Consider the following 19230-nt stretch of genomic DNA (forward strand, 5'->3'; position numbering starts at 1 on the left):
TCAAATGCACAAGAAAACATTATACCCGTCTATCTGCATTTGAGTGGAATACAAACTGACTAATAGATAAACATTCTGTGTGAAAGTAAATAGCTTTAAAGTATACTGCCTTCACATTCCATTGATCAGCTCAGTCAGCAAAGTTTTCCATATTGTCACTAATGTTCTAAATATTTTGGAGAGAAGCATGCCAGACGTGTAGAGTATTTCCACTTGTGTCACACACAAGGTCATTATGAACTACCTCTTGAATTTCTATTGATCCTTCCACTGGAGTAGCTTCCTTCACTTCCTTTTTGTCTCTTTTGGAAATGTCACTGCAGTTGTAAAGAAGGAAACTAGGAGCTATTAGGTAGAGTGGTTGAATCCCCTGTCAGACAGCAAGAGGTTTGGACTGGTTCATTACCTTACCTTTACTAGAAGCCTTCTCCATATTCTTCACAGTCAGTAAGAGGCCAAGAATATAAAGCTGGTTACTCAGCTTCAAGGTACTATCTCCAAGGTACACAGTCATCTCTGAGGATGTGGAACCCACTCCATCCCAAAGGCCCCAAACAGATGGTCAGAAAAGAGCTCATTATTAAGCTAATCTACAGAAGGGCTTACATGTAGAATCAAAGAATCACAGGCAAGCACTTCTACTCAAAGGTCAGCCTTAGCTTCTCCAAAAGATCTTCATTTCTTCGTCCTGTCCAATTTCCTAAGAGAGCAAATCCCAGAACTGGTGAGGCTAAACGAACATCACACTCAACTTAAGCTTCTGCTAAACTCATGGACTTTTGACCACTCTTATCTCGAATTAACTTTAAGTCATTTAAAGCTAAAAGCCAATAATGTATAACTTTATTTTCAGTCTTATTATAAATGAGTCTGAAACACAATAGTGCAGTCATATATTTGGCATTAAATCTCACTAGTCACAAAAAAAATGTGGGTCAGTATAGAATTTTTCCAAAGTTGTCTAAATAAGACTGGGTTTGTCAAAACTTGCCAGATGCTTTCAAGTGAACACACATGTTGGCGGAAATGAGATGTAACGTCTCAAAGACAAAAAAAATAGGTCAGCACTGTGCAAAAGGAAACTTGTCAGTGAGATCAATGTGAACCTACAAGTTAATGTGGACACCAGAATTTCCTTACAACAAGGGATATACGCAGTAGACCGAGATCACAGCTTTTTATCCACTTGTGAAAAGCAGAGGACATGTTTAAGTATTATTTTTTGTATCCTTAATGAAAGGCACTGCTTTTTAATATGAACTATCTATATTTAAGCACAGTTTCAACTGATAGAATATCATAGTGAATTAAATTCTGGTTCATTTGCTCGATTTTTACCAACATGAAAGATTAAAAAAAAAAGTGGAAGGTGGGATAATCATCAAGTATCATAAAATTTAAGAAATGTCATAAAGTCCCTTACTAGTTTTTCCTATGTTAAATGTTTCAGGGAATTTAACATTGTGGATGAGCTCAGTAAAAAAAAAAAGAAAAAAGAAAAAAAATTGAAAGAAAAAAAAATTAACAGAAAGACCTTTCTCGGGGCTTCTCGATGCATTTATTTATTATTTATTTATTTATTTATTTATTTATTTATTTATTAAAATGTACATCACTTATTGAATACATAAAATGCCAGTGCTTTGCAACAGTTTTGTTACTGCATTTCTAAACTAAATAAAAATAAAAATAAAAAGACAGGAAAATACATTCAAAATGCTAGGCTGTTCTGCTTATGCATGGGCAGCGGCTTTGGTAAGCTACAGCCTGCAGTGTGACTGTTCAGAGGCATTAGTGACCATCAGCCGGCTCTCAATGAAAAGTTGCACATAAAATATTAAAGGATACAAAGAACAAGTTGGTGGGAAGCAGAAGAGGAATGGGGAAATAGGAAAAATGCCACACATGCTAGGAGAGGTGGGTGGTGGACTGAGGCAGAAATAAGCATAAAGACTAATGTTTTGGGAAACTTGGTGTATGCAGAGAGATGGAAGGAAACAAAGCAACATGTTTGGCAAGCTATACTGTGGTGTGTGTGTCCACTTTCAATTTCCTACTTTGCTTTCCAAGAGAAACGTAACAAAACTGAGGTAGAAATGAACGCAGGAGCACGAGAGCCCGGATTTCAAAATGAGAAGCAGAATTGCACTGACAAGAGTGAAGTCAAAAAGGGGAAGGGATAGAGAGGCTCTTTGCGGATACATATTGGTTGTTTTTAAATTTTTCCTTATTTGTAGGTTCGGGTTGCTATCCTCTGCATTCTATCAAACAGCACGGCAAGCCTATAAACTAGATTAGTGAAGAGAACGACGACACCATTCCCAGCAGTTTAAGGAGAACTTGCAAACTACCACCACCACCACCACCACTACCAGCTAGGCAGTAAAGGGCAGTCCTCCTTTTCAGGTACTGTGACTTTCAGGGTCCTAAATAGGTCTGTGGCTGACTGTTCGAGACACTAACACAAACTGAATAAGTAGCTTTCCATTAACCAGTGTACCTTTTAAGAACATTTCACTTAATTATCAAGGAGCAATGTACTAAGAACTCTTGCAGTTATTGACATAAAGAATTATTCTGCTCTGGTTAATTCCCCATAATTAGTAAAAGAACTTTTAAAAAATCCTTCCATTTCTACTTTAAATCATAAGTATTCAGTTGTATCACACTTCAGTATTTTTTCTGGATACATTCAAAGTAATTTTCCTTGCTATTTTCCAATTGTTGAGGTAAACATACATTTTAATATAAAGTAACATTGAAGCCTATCCTATTACTCTCAGCAGTACATAGTGCTTTCAACACATTCCTTTGAGGTACTGTACAAATCACAATCACTTTCCTGAGTTTTTGCAGACAAGAACATTAAAAGAAATGAACTGCAGAAATTAAGGTCCAGATTACCGTTACCCTGTTTTACCTGTTCTTAGCTTAATACTGCAGAACAGACAGGATTGAGGAATACTGTTGCTCTTAAAATGGCAAAAATCTGGTTTTCTGTTTGTAACACAACCATTCATCTCTTTAGTCCAATAATGTTTGAAGTTAAAGCTCTTTATATTAGCACATGCCACCAATGTAATTGTGAGGCAAACAAAAAATAAAGCACCACTCCAGGCACTTGACAGCAACTAAATCTCGAGAACAGCAGAATGGAATCAACACACGAGGTTCATGTCCTTCTGAAATCAACACACTTGCACCTTGCTCCTTGGTGAGTGTTGTCTAGCTTGAACCGAACTGAGCATCCGCGAACGCTTTCTGTCATCTGGGGCTTTCAAATCAGAAGCTCTCATTTGATCCACTTTTCCTCCAAATCTACCCTGACTCTATAAAGATGCAACTTAATTGTCGTCTTCCCCAGTACCCTTTGCAATTTAAACACTACTGGAAAGGGGCTCTATTCCCTATGTAGCAGGTTTTATGTGTGTGTGCCAACATTCATTGCATTTTTTTTTTTAAAAGACGTTATCACTGACTGCAACCAAACATTTTGTTCCATTCAACGTACATATCAAGCTCTTTTTGAGATATGCTAGGCTGAATCTTGCAGAAAGCATTTTCAAAGTCTTGATATGTAACGGGCCTCAACTGGCTGGGCATAATGGCTGAAAGGTCCGTGGCTGGCATGGCGTGGAGAGGGCCCACCGCTGCTTCCTGACACAAATGAGCCACGTCTAGTCCGGAAAAGCCTTCTGTGCGCTGGACGAGCAGTGCAAACTCCTTGTCATTGAGACAGTAATTGTGCTGTGAGAGCAGTTGTACTATTATCTGGTGCCTCGCTGTGCTGTCAGGAAGTGGGATTAAAAGTCGTTTCATGAAGTACCTACGAAGAGATTCATCTATTTCTTCGGGTTTACTGGTGGCACAAATTACTACGATTTGGTCCTCAGCCGAAGTTAGTACAGTGTCCAGCTGCATCAGAAATTCGGTTCTCATCCGACTGACTGGACTGTGTTCCTCACTTACTTGAGAGGAAAGGAGCATGTCAATGTCACTAACAAAAATCACTGAGGGCTGGCGACACCTGGCCACGAGAAAAGAGGCATGGATAATTTTCTCTGCTTCTCCTAACCACTTGGCGACTAGTCCAGAACCGGCAATTTTGAAAAACGTGGCCCCCAGCTGACCGGCTATGCATCTGCCCAGTAATGTTTTGCCTGTTCCCCGAGGTCCAAATAAAAGGATGCTCCGGGGTAAGGCCGTCAGTCCACTGAATGCATCTGACCTCAACACTGGCCACAAAACCTCCTCTTTAATGACAGCCTTCACCAGGTCGAGACCAGCGATGTCACTCCAGTCCACTGGAGGTCCTTGGGTGATAATCTCGTTGGTTACCAGGTCAATGAGGTGCGTGTCGGTGTTCTTCAGTTGCTCGTCCACAGAGTGGTTGGATGAGGTAGCTGCACGGAGTCCAGGGCCTTGCATTGGGTGAGAGAGGAGCTGCCTGTGCTCGTCCCCATGCTCACTCATTACGGGCGATGTGTACTTCCCAAAGGATTCACTGGATCTTGATCCCAATGAATTTTTAGCAGTACTGTAGGAAGGAGGGGTCAGAGCCCTACTGGACTGGCTGCTGAATTTCCTTTGCTGTTCAGAGGACATTAGCTGCTTCGTTGGCTTAAATGCTAAGGATGATGTTTCAGCACTTCTGTCAAAGCCATTCCCCCGATTTGTGTTTGAAATGCCGTTGTCGGGCATTCGGTACATAGGACTCTGTGTAGATCTCTGTTGGCCATAGCTGTAATTTCCATAACTGGAGTCCATATCTCCTTGCCCTGCCATGTAGAAAGCTTTCCTTTTGAGAGAACTTGCCGAACTGTTTGTCAGAGCCGAGGGTGCAATAGGTGTCAAACCATGACCCTGGTAGGTGTAACCAGGAACAGTGGTGGGGGGCAGGGGAGTGGGAGCAGGAATTCCTGAAGGCAGGTATGCTGAAGGAGGAGGGGGTGCACCCCCAGGGCTGTACCCAGACCCCACAGCAGTCTGAGGAGGATAGCTAGCAGAGGGATAGCTGTAACTGGAGAGGTTAGAAGTCCCATTGTAGCCTGGGACCAGGGCTGGTGGTGGAGGAGGTGGTGGTGGTGGCTGTAGGAGCCCAGAGCTATGCAAAGGAGATGGATGAGGTGAAGGAAGTGCAGGTGCTGGCTGGCTACTGTAAGTAGAATGCAAATATGATCCGTTGTATCCTGGGGCATATTCCTGAGATGGGAGCCCTGCATGAAGACTAGGTACGGTGTGGCTTCCACAGGTACTACTTGAGTAACTAGGTTCTGTCAGATTGCTGGCCACCCCAGGAGAGCTCCCTATACTTGCAGAGACATCTGCTGGAGGGAGGGCTGAACTAACTCCAGCTTTGCTGGCGGTAATAACATCCGGAACACAGTTCATGGGATACACGGCCTCAGAATTCAAGGAAGGCTGCCAGGGTTCACTTTCATTTTTCCGACCATTCACTAGTCCCGATGGTGCATCTGAATAGTTGCTGAGAACAGGTCGGTCCACAGGACCTTCCAAAATGCCAGAATACTTCTCTGCATATTTTTTTAGTAGGTTGGATGCAGTCAGAGCAGATATGTCATCATTCGCCCAAGCATACTGATAGGTGCGCTGCAAATGACCTCTGTAGGCTTCAACTTTGTGGGCAGGAGACCGAGTGGTTGAGGTGATGTCAAAGTGCTGTTCTGGCCACTGGGCATGCTCCGGCGTCCACTGCATCTTCAAGCCTAAGGATTTGGGGGAGGGTGGTGGAAACAATTAATTCACTTAGCTATTCATCATATGTCTTAAAGCTTTCCCCCCAAATGCTTTTTCCACTTATTATCTTCCATTAATGATATCTACATTATAAAGAATCTCCACAGCTTACAGTACCCATTATGATCTCTGTATTATGCTTTTGTGGGACTGAGGATTGAACCCAGGGCATCGTGCATGCTAGGCAAGCACTCTACCACTGAGCTACATTTCCAATCAGATCTCTATAATATAAACTCTTTAAAATGAACTGAATTTTAGTCCTCTATGAAAGTAAACTGCATTTAAAAGAAAACTCTGTAGAAGACCCAATGCTTTTCATTTTTAAGTAATAAGCAAATCTATTTCTGTCAAGCCCATCAATTTACTGTATATTACACATACATACACAAACATATATATGTACACACACATTTCTGCAGATGAGAATTCAATCATGGGTTCTTCCAATAAAATATTCATGGATTTTAAATATCTGGCATATGATAGTATTAACATGTACAATATCTAGCTATTCTGTCTCTTCACATCACAGTTTCTGTTTTATATTTTAACAATATAAAAATGAGACACAGCTGACAGATCACATCTAGGATACCTCTCTTATTTGGTACTGAACACCTAGTTAGCACAGTATAATGCTCCCTGCGCAGAACAATATGACACAGACATAGCAGGTCATTCCATAATCCAACTCTCATCTAAAGTGGTCCACGACAGTTTCAAATCTGCTTCGTGGAGTGCAGCAAAGCAATCTCCCAGGCAGCGCTCCATCGCTTTCATCGCACAAAGCCTACAACTCGGTATGAATTACAACTGGCTCCTTTCTGCCTCTCAGTTCTGTTGTTGAGTCTCTGAAAAAAAAAACAAGCATCACTTGTCTGTCTGTCTTCTAGCATTCTTCCTTCTTCTCTTATAATCCTCCTCCCTTTATAGCCTCCATCTTACCAAGAGGGGAGGGCAGAACATCAAATATACATATGATATGTATGATCATATATATATATGCATATGAGGGGGAGAACTAAAGTGAAAGGAAGGTAAGACTGGAGAGAGATTCTGTTTCTAACTCTTTACATTTCTATAGGAAGCTGTGTGTGGCAGAAACTGAAAAAAAAATACTACATAATGGGCTCATATAGGTAACTCTGTCATATAGGAAAGTGACTATTGAATACACTGTAAAATAAGTATTTTTCCCATAATAAGAGAACATACTAATAAGCAGTTAGAATCAGGGAATCATTTGAATTTAAACTTTTAAAAAGGTCTTGAAAATGAACTTATTTCACAGATTGGAAAAACATGGTCCAAAGAGATTCCCAAAGCATCCTTCAAGGCCTCACAGGTAGTTATTTGCAGAAGAAAACTGGAACCCTGTTCTCCTATTTCCTGTCATCCTATCATCCCATTCTAATTTCTGCTTGGTTGGAACATTTCCTGTTCTGGTACAGCTATATTAGGCCCCCTTAATCTCCTTTGTATTACCCAAAGTGAATTTTGCAAACTGTCTTGTGCCCTCTGGCAGAGATTCCTTGATAAGAAGGAGGCCTGGTCTAAATGAAGCATCTGTGGCATCAGCTCCCTTCTGAATTACCAGTCTATTTTGACAGCTTCTACCACCTTCTGTTCTCCTCCTTCAACCCCTTTAGCTCTTCATTGCCTGGCTCTGGCTTCTGACATGGCCAGCTTTGACTTACTGAGCTAAACTGAACACAGCACACAGTTTGGTAACAGAATGGCATGTTGATTCCCTTCTGACTCCCTCTTCCTTGTTTGCAAAACCACTGCACCAGACACTGGAAGTTAATTAGCAGGATGATGCTGTGCTAATTGTGTTAATTTACAAGGTTTTAGTCAAAGAGAATCATGCCAGGGCTGGCACTGCTGTCATGCTTCCGACTTAATGATTAAGAAATACTGAAAACAAGGTGGGAAGGATTGCAGTAATTACACAATAAATGAATAAAGCAACAGGATTCATTTGCAAATATATTTTACTGCAGTTGTACTCATTTGCATTTGGATTTTAAAAAAGGATCCATGTAGATATTCATTTGCAAATCACCAACTCAGTTAAATTAAGTCTGAATGCTGCACAGTATAACTTAATCAACCTTTATATATGTGTATTCGTATATATCTAGTAAAAATAATGAAAGACCTTATTTCTCTTGTATATGCAACAGATTTTTTCTTCACTTTTCTCGGCTACCCCAATCTTTGTATATTTTTGTTTTAAAATTTTGCACATTTTAAAATAAACTCTTCCAAAGGTAAAATAGTACTGTAATTCCTGATGAAGTGCAACTCGCATCAGTTCGCTCAGAGAGGCTGTAACAGTGAGTTCTAGTAAGAACTAAAGTGATATGCTTAATTGTCTTGGCTTTCTCAATCATTGCTTTTTAACGGGGAGGAAAACACACCACAAAATGGGTGAAATGACTGAAACCACACTTAAAGAGAAAAAGATGCAATTTTAATGAAGCAGCATTTCAGGAATCATACTTTCATTAAATTCAACTGGAAATTATTAAGAGCAAATCACCAGGAACCAATCGTGAGTAATCAGTATCTAAATTCTTCTAGTGTCATGGGATTTACTTCAAGCCTTATAAAAAGCAGAGAATATTAATGTGACTGTAATGTAGAACTGTCTAAAAGACCTATAAATTCATTAGTCCTATAAGTTATTTCTAGGGAATTTCCATTAGGATTTTTTTCTTTAAATATTATCAAAATAATGAGTGGAGAAAATAACAACTTACATATCCTATGACTGGGCATATTAGGAGCTTTATACAAGAGAGACATGAATAAACAGTTTGCAGCAAGGTCTCAGAAAATAATTTAAAAGTCACAGGCAATGGAATTTACCACAACACACACACACACACACACACACACACACACACACACGCACAGGCGCGCGCGCAAGTACACACTCAAAAGTTAAAGAGCGGGTCTCCCTTTCATTTAGCTGAGCTAAATACTGTTGGCATTAGTTAACATACCGATCAAACATGATAGAGAATAATACCTTTGAACAAAAATTAAACTGGCTTAGAGTTGTCATGCATATATATACACACATAAATATATACATATAATATATTTAAAGCAGAATGTAAAATCCTTCACCTTTTTCAACTTAAATACCTTTTCTTATAAATTAATCATTTACAAAAAAAAATTTTAAATGCTCTTAACAAGTTACAACTGGTATAAAAGATGAGCATATGCATTTAATAAAACAGAATGTCCATTTTCACTGGGTATTTCTGCATAGTTTAACTCTAACAAAACTAATTAAATTTCATAAGATTTCTGTTTCATCTGAAATTAAGAAAAGATCCTATCTATCAAAATTATTTATTTGGAACAATTACTAGATACACCATTGCCTTTGAAATCTCAAGCTATTTTTGGATGTGCTTACCAAGATAATTGGAAGTTTATTTATTGATGCATACTAAATAACAATAACCTTAGCAGGGCTGCAAAAGACAAGATTGAGTTTTGATTAAATTTAAGGAAACAAAATTGTTCACGTACCCTGAAACATGAGGTTTTATCCAGTGCTTTCAAATCATCACTGCTACTTGAAAACATAATCATAGTTAACCATTAACTAGTTCTTAATATTAGTGGGATCTTAAGAAATCATTGTTCAGCATATTGTCCTGGCCTTAGACGCAAAAAGAGCCATTTTACCAGTTTCTTGAATTTTAACACTAATTTAGAAGTAACAGCAAACTTGTTTTGTAGTTGCTGTTCTGTTTATTGGCTATGATAATTTTGATGTGAAATGAAGGAAATGCAGAACCACATGTTCTTTGAACAAAAAAATCACGCCCCATTTGATTGTGCTACTCCTATCTGTGAATGAGAGGCAGTCCTTAATTTGGCATCCCCAAAGGAGAGAGACTTAAAAACAGCTTTTTATATGACTTCTCAGAAGAGGAAAAGAAAAACCTCAGAAAACACATTCTTTTTGCATTATTAGATATTTGACTCCAGAATAATAACTCCCACTATTTTGTGGAAAGAGCTTAAACAGGTACAGTAAAACATCAGAAAACAGGAAACTAAGAAAAATAGGTTTTAGAGGTGAGTAAAAATTGTTCCAAAACATCAAATTTTATTTTTAAAAGGAGGAGAAAATTCTTAACACAGCTGGCAAAATTCACAATGCAATGTGTTCCTTTTAAAAATAATTTAATAGAAACTTGCTTTTAAGATATTTTGTCATAAGTGTTGAATAGAGATGGCAGGTGCTACAATAAAACCTCTGTTTTGTTATTTTATTGTTATAGGATATATATATATATATGTGTGTGTGTATATATATATATATACACACACACACACATATAAATCAGGAAGTTTATACTTCCTATATAACTTGGTGGTTTTGATAACATTTACCATTCTTATCATATTTCAGAGCTGAGGTTCAATTACTAAACTGCTACTGCCCTGTTACTTCTTTTATTTTGTTGTTTCATTCTGAAACAGCCACCGTGATATCCCTTGAAGTTCTGCCATAGTCTCAAAGTTACAAAGAAAGAGTTACATAGAAAATTGAGAGGTATGAACACAAATTTTAGGATGGGTGGAAATTAGAAATAAAATGCTAGGTCTTCTAGGATCTACTGTTAGCAATATTCCTGTAAATATTGAGGTACATACTCATGATACTGCTCCCACCCTTAATAAGCATATGCTATTCAACAGTTTGGCAGGTCTATAGCAGCCCTCTTCAACTACGTTCCCATAGGGTAATTCTGGCTGCTAGGGACTCAGCACTCATTTGTACATTTTCTCAGACTTCCTAAGGGCAGAGACCTGAGGCAAACACCTGCAGGCAAGGCGGGCTTGCCTGCTCTGGGAGAGCTGCACCACCTCAGCTTGCCTATTCCAGTCCATTGAGCTACTGTACCTCTCAACTTTTCATCACTGCTTTTTAACATTTAAAAAATTTAATAGTGTTTAGCAAGCTCTCTCTAGAAAACAATTAAAACTAGAGTAAATATAGCAAAGTAATTATACCAGTTCACAGTCCCTTCAGCCTAGTAATGCAACAAATTCATCATCTCTTAGGAACAAACAGAGAATTCAGAATTTTAAGTAGAGAATAGCAAATTCATTTGCTAAAAATATAGGTTTATGCAGTGAGAGAGGGACTCCAAACCTTCTGGTACTGAAAACCTGTCCTGTGCAATATCTAATTGTTATTCTTCAAGGGAGTGAGGACTAGATGAAGTGTTTGAGCAGACTCAGCAGCCCTGTTCGCATGTCTAGTCATCCTTGTCAGCTGAGAGGCCAACAAAGCAGTACCCAGTATTAGATGTACTAATGCATTTGATCTGGAAATTTCCTCAGCCTATTTCCTGATAATTCCTAATCTAAAATTATAACAGTAGATTAAAAAATAATAAATGGGGGGAATGTGGGAGAGAAGCACTAAAATTACACATTCTCTTTAATCCACCTAATTTGGTTCCATCATGAGTATACCAAAACTAGAATTATTTTCTAATCTTCATGTGATAGAGGGAGTCTCAAATTTACTTAGACATCAAACTCAGGGTATACTATATGCAAGCTTTGGGGTTCTATGTGATTCAAGGGAATCTAGTTTGTTTTACAAGGTGATAAAAAACCTTTCAGCTTTCTGTCTTCTTTAAAATTTCACATTCTACATTCTCTAAAATTACATTCTTGATTTTGTGGATTAACAGAACTTAAAAAATGATCTTAGTCCACTCTAGATGGTGTCTCTTTCAGTTCTGAATTTTGCTTACTATAGTGTCCTATGGGGGGCTATTAACAAGTTTGTGTATCCCAGAATTTTACTAGGAGCTATTACTAGATGGTTGAGGTAGAAAGAGACTAAAGAAACAAGCTTTACAATTTTGTTTGAAGAGTGAAAATTTCCAGATTGGAGATCAGACCACTGACAATGCATGTCAATTACTTGTTCTAATCTTGGTCAAGCTGCTCAGGCACAATGTACTCCTTTTCCTTCACTGTGGAACTTAGATGGTCTATCCTCCTAGAGTGCTATGAGGTGCTAGGATTATCTAAAATAATAGCATTTTGTGAAAATAGTTTCCAAGGATGAGCTGCTGCACGGTGATTATTATTATTTATTTTTAAAAAGCTAGAGGTGCACTAAACATAAAAGAACATTGGCTAGAGAGACAACAGGCGAAGTCACTCCCAGAATTTTACAGATCAGTTTTTCTTCAACTTCAGGACAGCTACTGAAGAGGAAATCTTTCAGTGGAAACGTTGAATGCAAATGAGTATGAAATTATTTCATATTCAGCAGAACATAAAAAGATATTTCCTTGATCAAAAAGGTGTCAGAAATTCAAAATATTTTCATGGTATCTTATTTCATATTTTTTATGTTATCAGTGGCTCAACACTGAAGATAAAAAACTAAGAAACAAAGCACTTAGAGGTTTAGAACTAATTAAGAATGTTCATAAACTTCCAGTCCCAAAATAAGATATTCTAATTATATAATTTATATATTTCTTATTTTTAAGACAAGCTAAAGATCTTAGAATATCTCATTCTTGCCTGGCAACAGCTGGCTAAATCTGACTACTTACTTCCTTTTTGGACACAATTTAACCTTTCCTCCACCTCATGGTATCCCATTTCCTATTACATCACATATTTTTATATCTAACAGGTCACACAGCCACATGAATTTATGACTTCACTCTGAAGCTTCAAGCATGAGTTTCCTCACTTATGTACATTTTCTTGAAAACCAGCAAGAAAATGTAGTGCTCTAAAAAACTTTTTAAAACATGTGGTCATTTTAGAAGAAAAATTTTTCAAGTACTATTTTTCATAAGAAAGCGTCCCTTTCCCTCTTAAAAATTAGTGCTGATTTTCTCCTGAATTCACAGTCATTAGTACAGTAGTGTGGAATAATGGATAATGTTATCCTTAAAAAACTTGATCAAGATAATTGTTTCAGTTTTCCTTTTTGCACATTTATCAGATATAGTTCCTTGTTGTCTTCCATATAGCCATCTCCACTATTCCTTATATGTTCCTTTGAATATGCTATAGATTCCGATACCACAAACCAAAGTTTACTCTAGTAGTAAAGCATCTTCTGTTACTCGGTTGCATTAGTTTTACAATTTGGGGGTAGGCTGTTTAATTTACTCTAAAGGTGTGCTTCTTTTTTTGTACAGAAAGTTGTTAGATGAATGGTCCTGGGCAAGTGGCTGATATCATCCTTTTTGTTGTCAGCCTAGTGAGAGCCTGTGTTCCGTGTTGCAGGCACCATGACTTGGACTGGGAGGGGATATGCCCTGACTTTGAATTTAACTTGGAGGTGACTTATAACTTGAAATGCATTAAATATTCACTCATTAAAATATAATCAAATAAATAAAACTATTTTGCCAATTTTTCATACTGAAGATGAAACTTGGTATGAGTGGATCTGACTGGTCATTATTTTTAATATATGCAAGACATATAAGAAGGTGGCTTATATTTATGAGGATGAAAGCAAAGTACTTATGCAAAACAAATTACATTGATGACAGAAATAACACTTTCAGACCACAGAAATTATATTCAGTATATGATCAAGCTCTACACCATATCATTCAAAACAACTCAGGAAATCATGATCATAATTCAAAATAAGTACATGTTTTTCCTGCGGGACTCTAAAATTTCCAATACTTAAACTATACAAATGAACATATACTCACACAGAGAAATCCTCAGAGTTTAAAAATATGATTGACATGATTTGTGTGTAGGGGAGGAGGGAAAGTTAAAGTTTCTGGGCAAAAAAAAAAAGCAATTTTATTAATAATCTAAAACTAAAAACAGTGACCAAAACTGTGAATCATCTGGTAAACAATTCACAAGAAGACATCACTGCATATACAAACAATCCAAATATACAAATGATTCATATTCCTAATCTTAGTGTCAGGTGTCATCAACTATTGCAAGGGAAAGAGTCTGAGATAAGTGGTTATTTTCCCATGTGAAGACACATGTATTGTTTTTGCTACTTCTGTGAATTTTTTACAATTTATCATCAGTTTAAGTAGTGCTTTATAGTTAACCTTTAAATTTGTTATTCGCAGCCTTTCATTTCTCATGTGTCTCTTCATCTTCCCATGTATGTTTTTCAATCCATTAAGACTATCAGCCCTTCCCCCAGTTCTTTTTGTCATACAAAGATCATCAGGACACTGCATAAGTCCATAGGGACTGCCAGGGCTAATGAATATGTATGCTCTGTGTCACAACAGAGCATTTCCCTGTTCTGCAGAATCAACTCTCTTAAGTGTGTAAATAACAGGTGAGCTGTGTAGCATGCAGGGATAAATGGGGTTAACACAACCAGAGAACCCCAGGCTAGAATCATGGCATCTTGCCTATATGATGGACCCAGAGAAAGAAATTCTAATGCCAAAAGTATTGTACATTTCCCAAGTGTTCTGAATCCTTATGCTTAATTTTTTTATTAATTCTCTAAATTTGTATATGACAGTGGAATGCCTTCCAATTCTTATTACACATATAGAGCACAATTTTTCCTATCTCTGGCTGTATACAAAGTATATTCACTCCAATTTGTGTCTTCATACATGTACTTTGGATAATATTGTTTAAAAGGGACTTTTCAAAGATAACAATTACAATCATCCTAAAAGGCTGAGATTATTACAGGTGATTCAAAAGATACTATTTTCCACATAATGTATGTTTACACTTTTAATTAACACAAACTAAGGCAACCTGCTACCTTGTATTATGATATGGCTGCCTGATTTTCTCAGTCAAAAATCCTAAAATGTTACACTAACCATTATGTACAAACCTATTTGTAAATACTTACTTGCATGTGTATATTCTATTTCAAGTATCTAAATGTAAGGCTCAATTTAGTTATATTTAAATTTAACTCTATTCATTTTAGCCCAACACACCAAGCTGACAAGGGTCAATAAACAAATTCAGAATCTCCCAAACCCCATGACCTTGTGTAAATGGAATTTGCATTCATCCTCTTTTTTGTTTCTCTGGAACTTAATTCTAGAAAGATAGTTTACCTAAAAATGCTTATTTAAGACTGAGAACTCTCATATAATTAGAAAGGGAGGAAGTGCATTATTTACATATTACATAATACAATCCTTCCACTATTCTCCTTAAAAACTCTTTGCTTTAGGTGAATCTAAAGTGTGCAAAATGCAGACAAATTTTGTTTAGGCTATTTATAATTTTTTTTTTCTTTTTGGCAATTCATGCATTAATTTTTAATGCAATAGCAAAATAGTGTCTTGGATTTAAAAAAAAATACTCTATAGTCAGGGTTGGGTGACATAGTGCATTAATTCAGTGTCCTTCACTCCTGGGACCTGTGTATAATTTAGTCCAGCCTGAAGAAAATAACTTTGATCTGAAGGCAGTGGAAAAAGCTACATATGAAATGAGTTTTGGTAGGTTTAGTGTTGTTTCTTCCACAGAAGAGGACATATGAAGATAAACTGCTTTAGAATACAACCAGCATGGCCCAGGATGAAAAGTGAAGTGCTCTCAGCAGGGACAGCAGTATTATCACCTTTGTATTTTCCCCACCCTGTTCCAAGTAGGATCTGGGGAAATAAATCTAGACTCCACCTATAATTGGGATGCTCTGATTTCCAGATAAACAGAACCTTGTTAAAGTGCAATGTGAATGACGGTTTGATTGTTAGTGCTGTTGGCTTTTTCATTTGTAAAAACAAAGAATGCTGCATAACAAGACAGAAGCAGAGGAGACCAGCATCTGCAAAGGAAGTGGCATTTCCAGTCCTGGAGGAGGTACCCAACACCACTGTCCATGGGAATGTGCTAACAGGACAGACCACAAGGAAATAAATTGTTTCTTCCTATCCCATCTTGATTGTGTTCTTTATGACAGTAATTAACAACACAATTTCATCTACTGTTAGATGGATAATGATGTTGTATATTTTTTAAAAGTGTAAGCTTTGGCTAAATTGAATAAAATGGTCGATCCAGTCTTATGTGTATTAATCACATGACATATAGATCTCCTTCTTTTGCTTATAATTCTCCAAATAATCCCAGTTTAATTCTCTTCTGCTGTGAGCAAACATGTGTGGCTTACTTTGTCTCTAATAGAGCAGTTAAAAATAATGTTGCTTTCAATATTGTCTTCAGTAGAGTTAAAAGCTGGAATGATGTTACTTCTCTATGGTCTAATCAATTCTAAAATTTTATATTCTTGTTGATGATTATAAACTATTTTAATACCTACTGGATTATGGATAATACAGTGTTTCAGTCATAGTTGGAAATGAGATGATAAGTTGAAATAAGCTTAATTTTACATTTGCTAGTTTTAGTTGTTTAGTGAAATCTTTCTGCTACTTCTTCAAATTCTCTTATCTCATTAATTGCACTCAAATTCCCAAAGTAACAGGAAATCCAAAATGTATACAGTACTATACAGATAAAACAAGTAGGCTATGTAAAAATCAAACATAGGTGTCTGTAATTTTGCATATGTACTCATAGTTTGGAAAGGACATACAGAAAATGAGGAAAAGGAATGAGAGAAGAAAAAGTCATTTTGAAAACTGCTATCATCCTTCTTAATGTCTGTGTCATACAAGCCTAATTATTAATAATATCTGACTACAAAAAAAATACATTCTAATTCACCTGTGGTGGTGTGAGGAGTATTAGAGACTTAAACACAAGTCCTTATACACTCTAAGTACATACTCTGGTGTGTTGGGGACTAAACACAAGTCCTTATACACTCTAAGAACATACTCTATCACTGACTTGTACCCCAGCACACCAAAACCAAATTCTTATTTAACTAATGTGTAATATGTACATCATATTTTTAACCAAAATTCAGCACTGCTTACATTTTTATTTGGCTATGTATTTGATTTTTGTTTTTTTTTAAACCCGTTCAAATACATCAAAAAGCTCGACACTTATAAAACTTAAAATCTTATTTATGATCTCAAAACATACCGTGAACACTTATTTCCTTTGCTGAATATTCATTTTGGGGAAGGTCTGAATTTACATAAAAAGCAAATCATTACTTTAAAACTCTAATTGAGTTACATAGGAAAGTATTCCATTGTTAACTATTTTTTGTTAATAGTAAAATACAATAGTTTTTTTAAATCATTATAGATAATTCATAGAATTCATGCTGAATCATAGGTCTAGAAGTACATTCTTACTCATTAAACTGATGTATCTGTAAAAACACTTCTTTTTAATAGGTCTTTTTAACAGCATCAGTATACACATATGGCAATTTCATTTATATTTTACTTTTCATCTCTGGGCCATATAAGATCACTTAGCTAACGTGTGCAGATTTTTCGGCCCAGGATGTTTTAGTGTGCCCTATTTTTATTTAGTGCTTTTATATCTAACCATTGTTTTCATATTTTGCTTTAGAAATTATTTTATCCAGTTCAATGTCAAATGATATTATACCTTTAAAAGAATCTATTAAAAATATAGAATAAAACAGCGGATTGCATCTCTGGCCATAGCTCCCAGAAGCATTAAAGTGTTACTAGAGTACCCAAATGACAACAATGACAGCTTAATCACTTAAAGGCTTTTTTACATTAACAGGCCCACCCTGCCCAGTTTTAGTAGTAATAGTCCAGGCATGATTTAATAGGAGGTTTTCTGCAAAATACAGCTAAGTAACTCTCTTTTTAAAAAATATAAAAATCAAGTTGTGTGTCTACTGAACAATCCTTTGCACTTTGTGAAATATTAGTGCACATTTGTAAAGCTTTGTTGCTTTTATTTTTCCTCTCCCTATACATGCATTAAAATATTGGTCTGATAATTAGCATGCATAATCCAACAGCCTCCTGTATTGTTATGATTTTAGGCAGAAGTCCATGTAGAAAACATAATTGAAAGGTTGAGCCTATTAATTTGGAGAACAACCTCCACAAACCAAATAGGAATGAATCATTTTTAAGTTTCTCCCTCCTTTATAGCTTTATATTGCTATGAAGACAACCACAATGAAACCAGAGAGAAACTAAAGGTGACCTTATTTAGACATATTAGTCAAGGCAGCCTTTGCTGTTTTTAAGCAAACATGATTGTGCTTCCACTTTGTCCATCCAGTTTCCCAGTGTGTAAATTGGATGATGACTTGGACAATTCTCTCTTCATTAGAGAGTGGTGGAAAGGAAATATAGAGGTGATTTTTTTTTTTCCTTTTTGAACTCTGTGGTGTCTTATAGCTTCCAAAGCCGCAGCAAGGAGATTGTGTGTGTGCATGTGTGTGTGTGTGTGTGCGTGCGTGCATGTGTGTGTGTGCGCGTGCGTGGAGAGAAAGAAAGAGACAGAGAGAGATCTATATCTATATATATGCTTTTTTTTTCCCTAGACAAGCTGTCGTAATTGAAATGAAGTCTAATCAGACTCATTACTGTTTTCAGCAATTTTCACCACCAAAGATGCTTATTAGGTAACTGTGTTTAATAAACCACTCTTTAGAAAAATACCAGTAATGAGCTCTTAACAGCCAATCTTTAGCGTGAATGTAATGTGAAAAGTGTTCCTAGCACTGAATAGATTTTCACATTTAGTAGTGTCATAATTAAGCTCTCTGAATTGGTTGCTGTGATGTTGGATTTATTATAATAATTTTATTTTTTCTATTTTAAATATACTTGGAATTGAAGCCATCTTTTATTAGAGTAGGATTTTGTTCACTGTACAGCAAATTTTAGATTAGTGCCAAACTAGTCAAAAGGATTTTCAGCTAGGTATATTTTTTAACAAATGGTAACCAAGGATTTTATGACTGATATTAGTCATCAAATCTTTTCTCATTGGCATTCCCACACATCATAAAAACCTTCCTGTCATTTTATTATGACAAATCACGAAAAGTTATCTCAGATATATATATATATATATATATATATATTATGTTCATTAGGAAAAAACATCACTATGTTTAACATACAAAAAAAATAAAAATTCTGAAAGGACTATTTGAAGAAATATTGGCCTTTCATAATAATAACATACTATATATATTATATATATTTATATATACATAAACATTATATTGTTTTATTAAATATTATCCTCAAACATATGAACACCACTTTCTCCTTGATTTTTTCTATTTTATAACTATTTTCTAAGCTCTTTCCATTAAAGGGTATTATTATAGATATATATTATTTATATGCACTAAGGACAGTCATGGGTTAGCTGGGCTTCTTATTGATAAGGAAGGGGAAAATAAAAACTGTCATATACCTGTAAGGATAGAAATATTTCCATGCAAGATACTGCTTGTGCTAAAAATAAGTATATATCTTTAGAATCTACAATGCTCATTCCATCAGTAGAGTATATCTTGAGGTATATACATATATT

The 19230-nt window shown here is 36.3% G+C and overlaps 1 protein-coding gene across 4 annotated transcripts in view; it reads right to left on the minus strand.

Moving 5' to 3' along the window:
- Fign (fidgetin, microtubule severing factor) overlaps window positions 1-19230 on the minus strand; it is a 124524-nt gene that overhangs the window by 3407 nt on the left and 101887 nt on the right. For all 4 annotated transcript variants that reach the window (XM_040294394.2, XM_040294393.2, XM_040294395.2 and 1 more), the window contains one exon: window positions 1-5726. This exon is cut by the window's left edge and continues 3407 nt beyond it. In XM_040294394.2, the coding sequence (XP_040150328.1) occupies window positions 3472-5718 (2247 nt within the window). In that variant the 5' untranslated portion in view covers window positions 5719-5726 and the 3' untranslated portion in view covers window positions 1-3471. The remainder of the gene's footprint in view (window positions 5727-19230) is intronic.

This window comes from Ictidomys tridecemlineatus, chromosome 7, assembly GCF_052094955.1.
Source record: "Ictidomys tridecemlineatus isolate mIctTri1 chromosome 7, mIctTri1.hap1, whole genome shotgun sequence".
In the NCBI taxonomy this organism is placed as follows: domain Eukaryota; kingdom Metazoa; phylum Chordata; class Mammalia; order Rodentia; family Sciuridae; genus Ictidomys; species Ictidomys tridecemlineatus.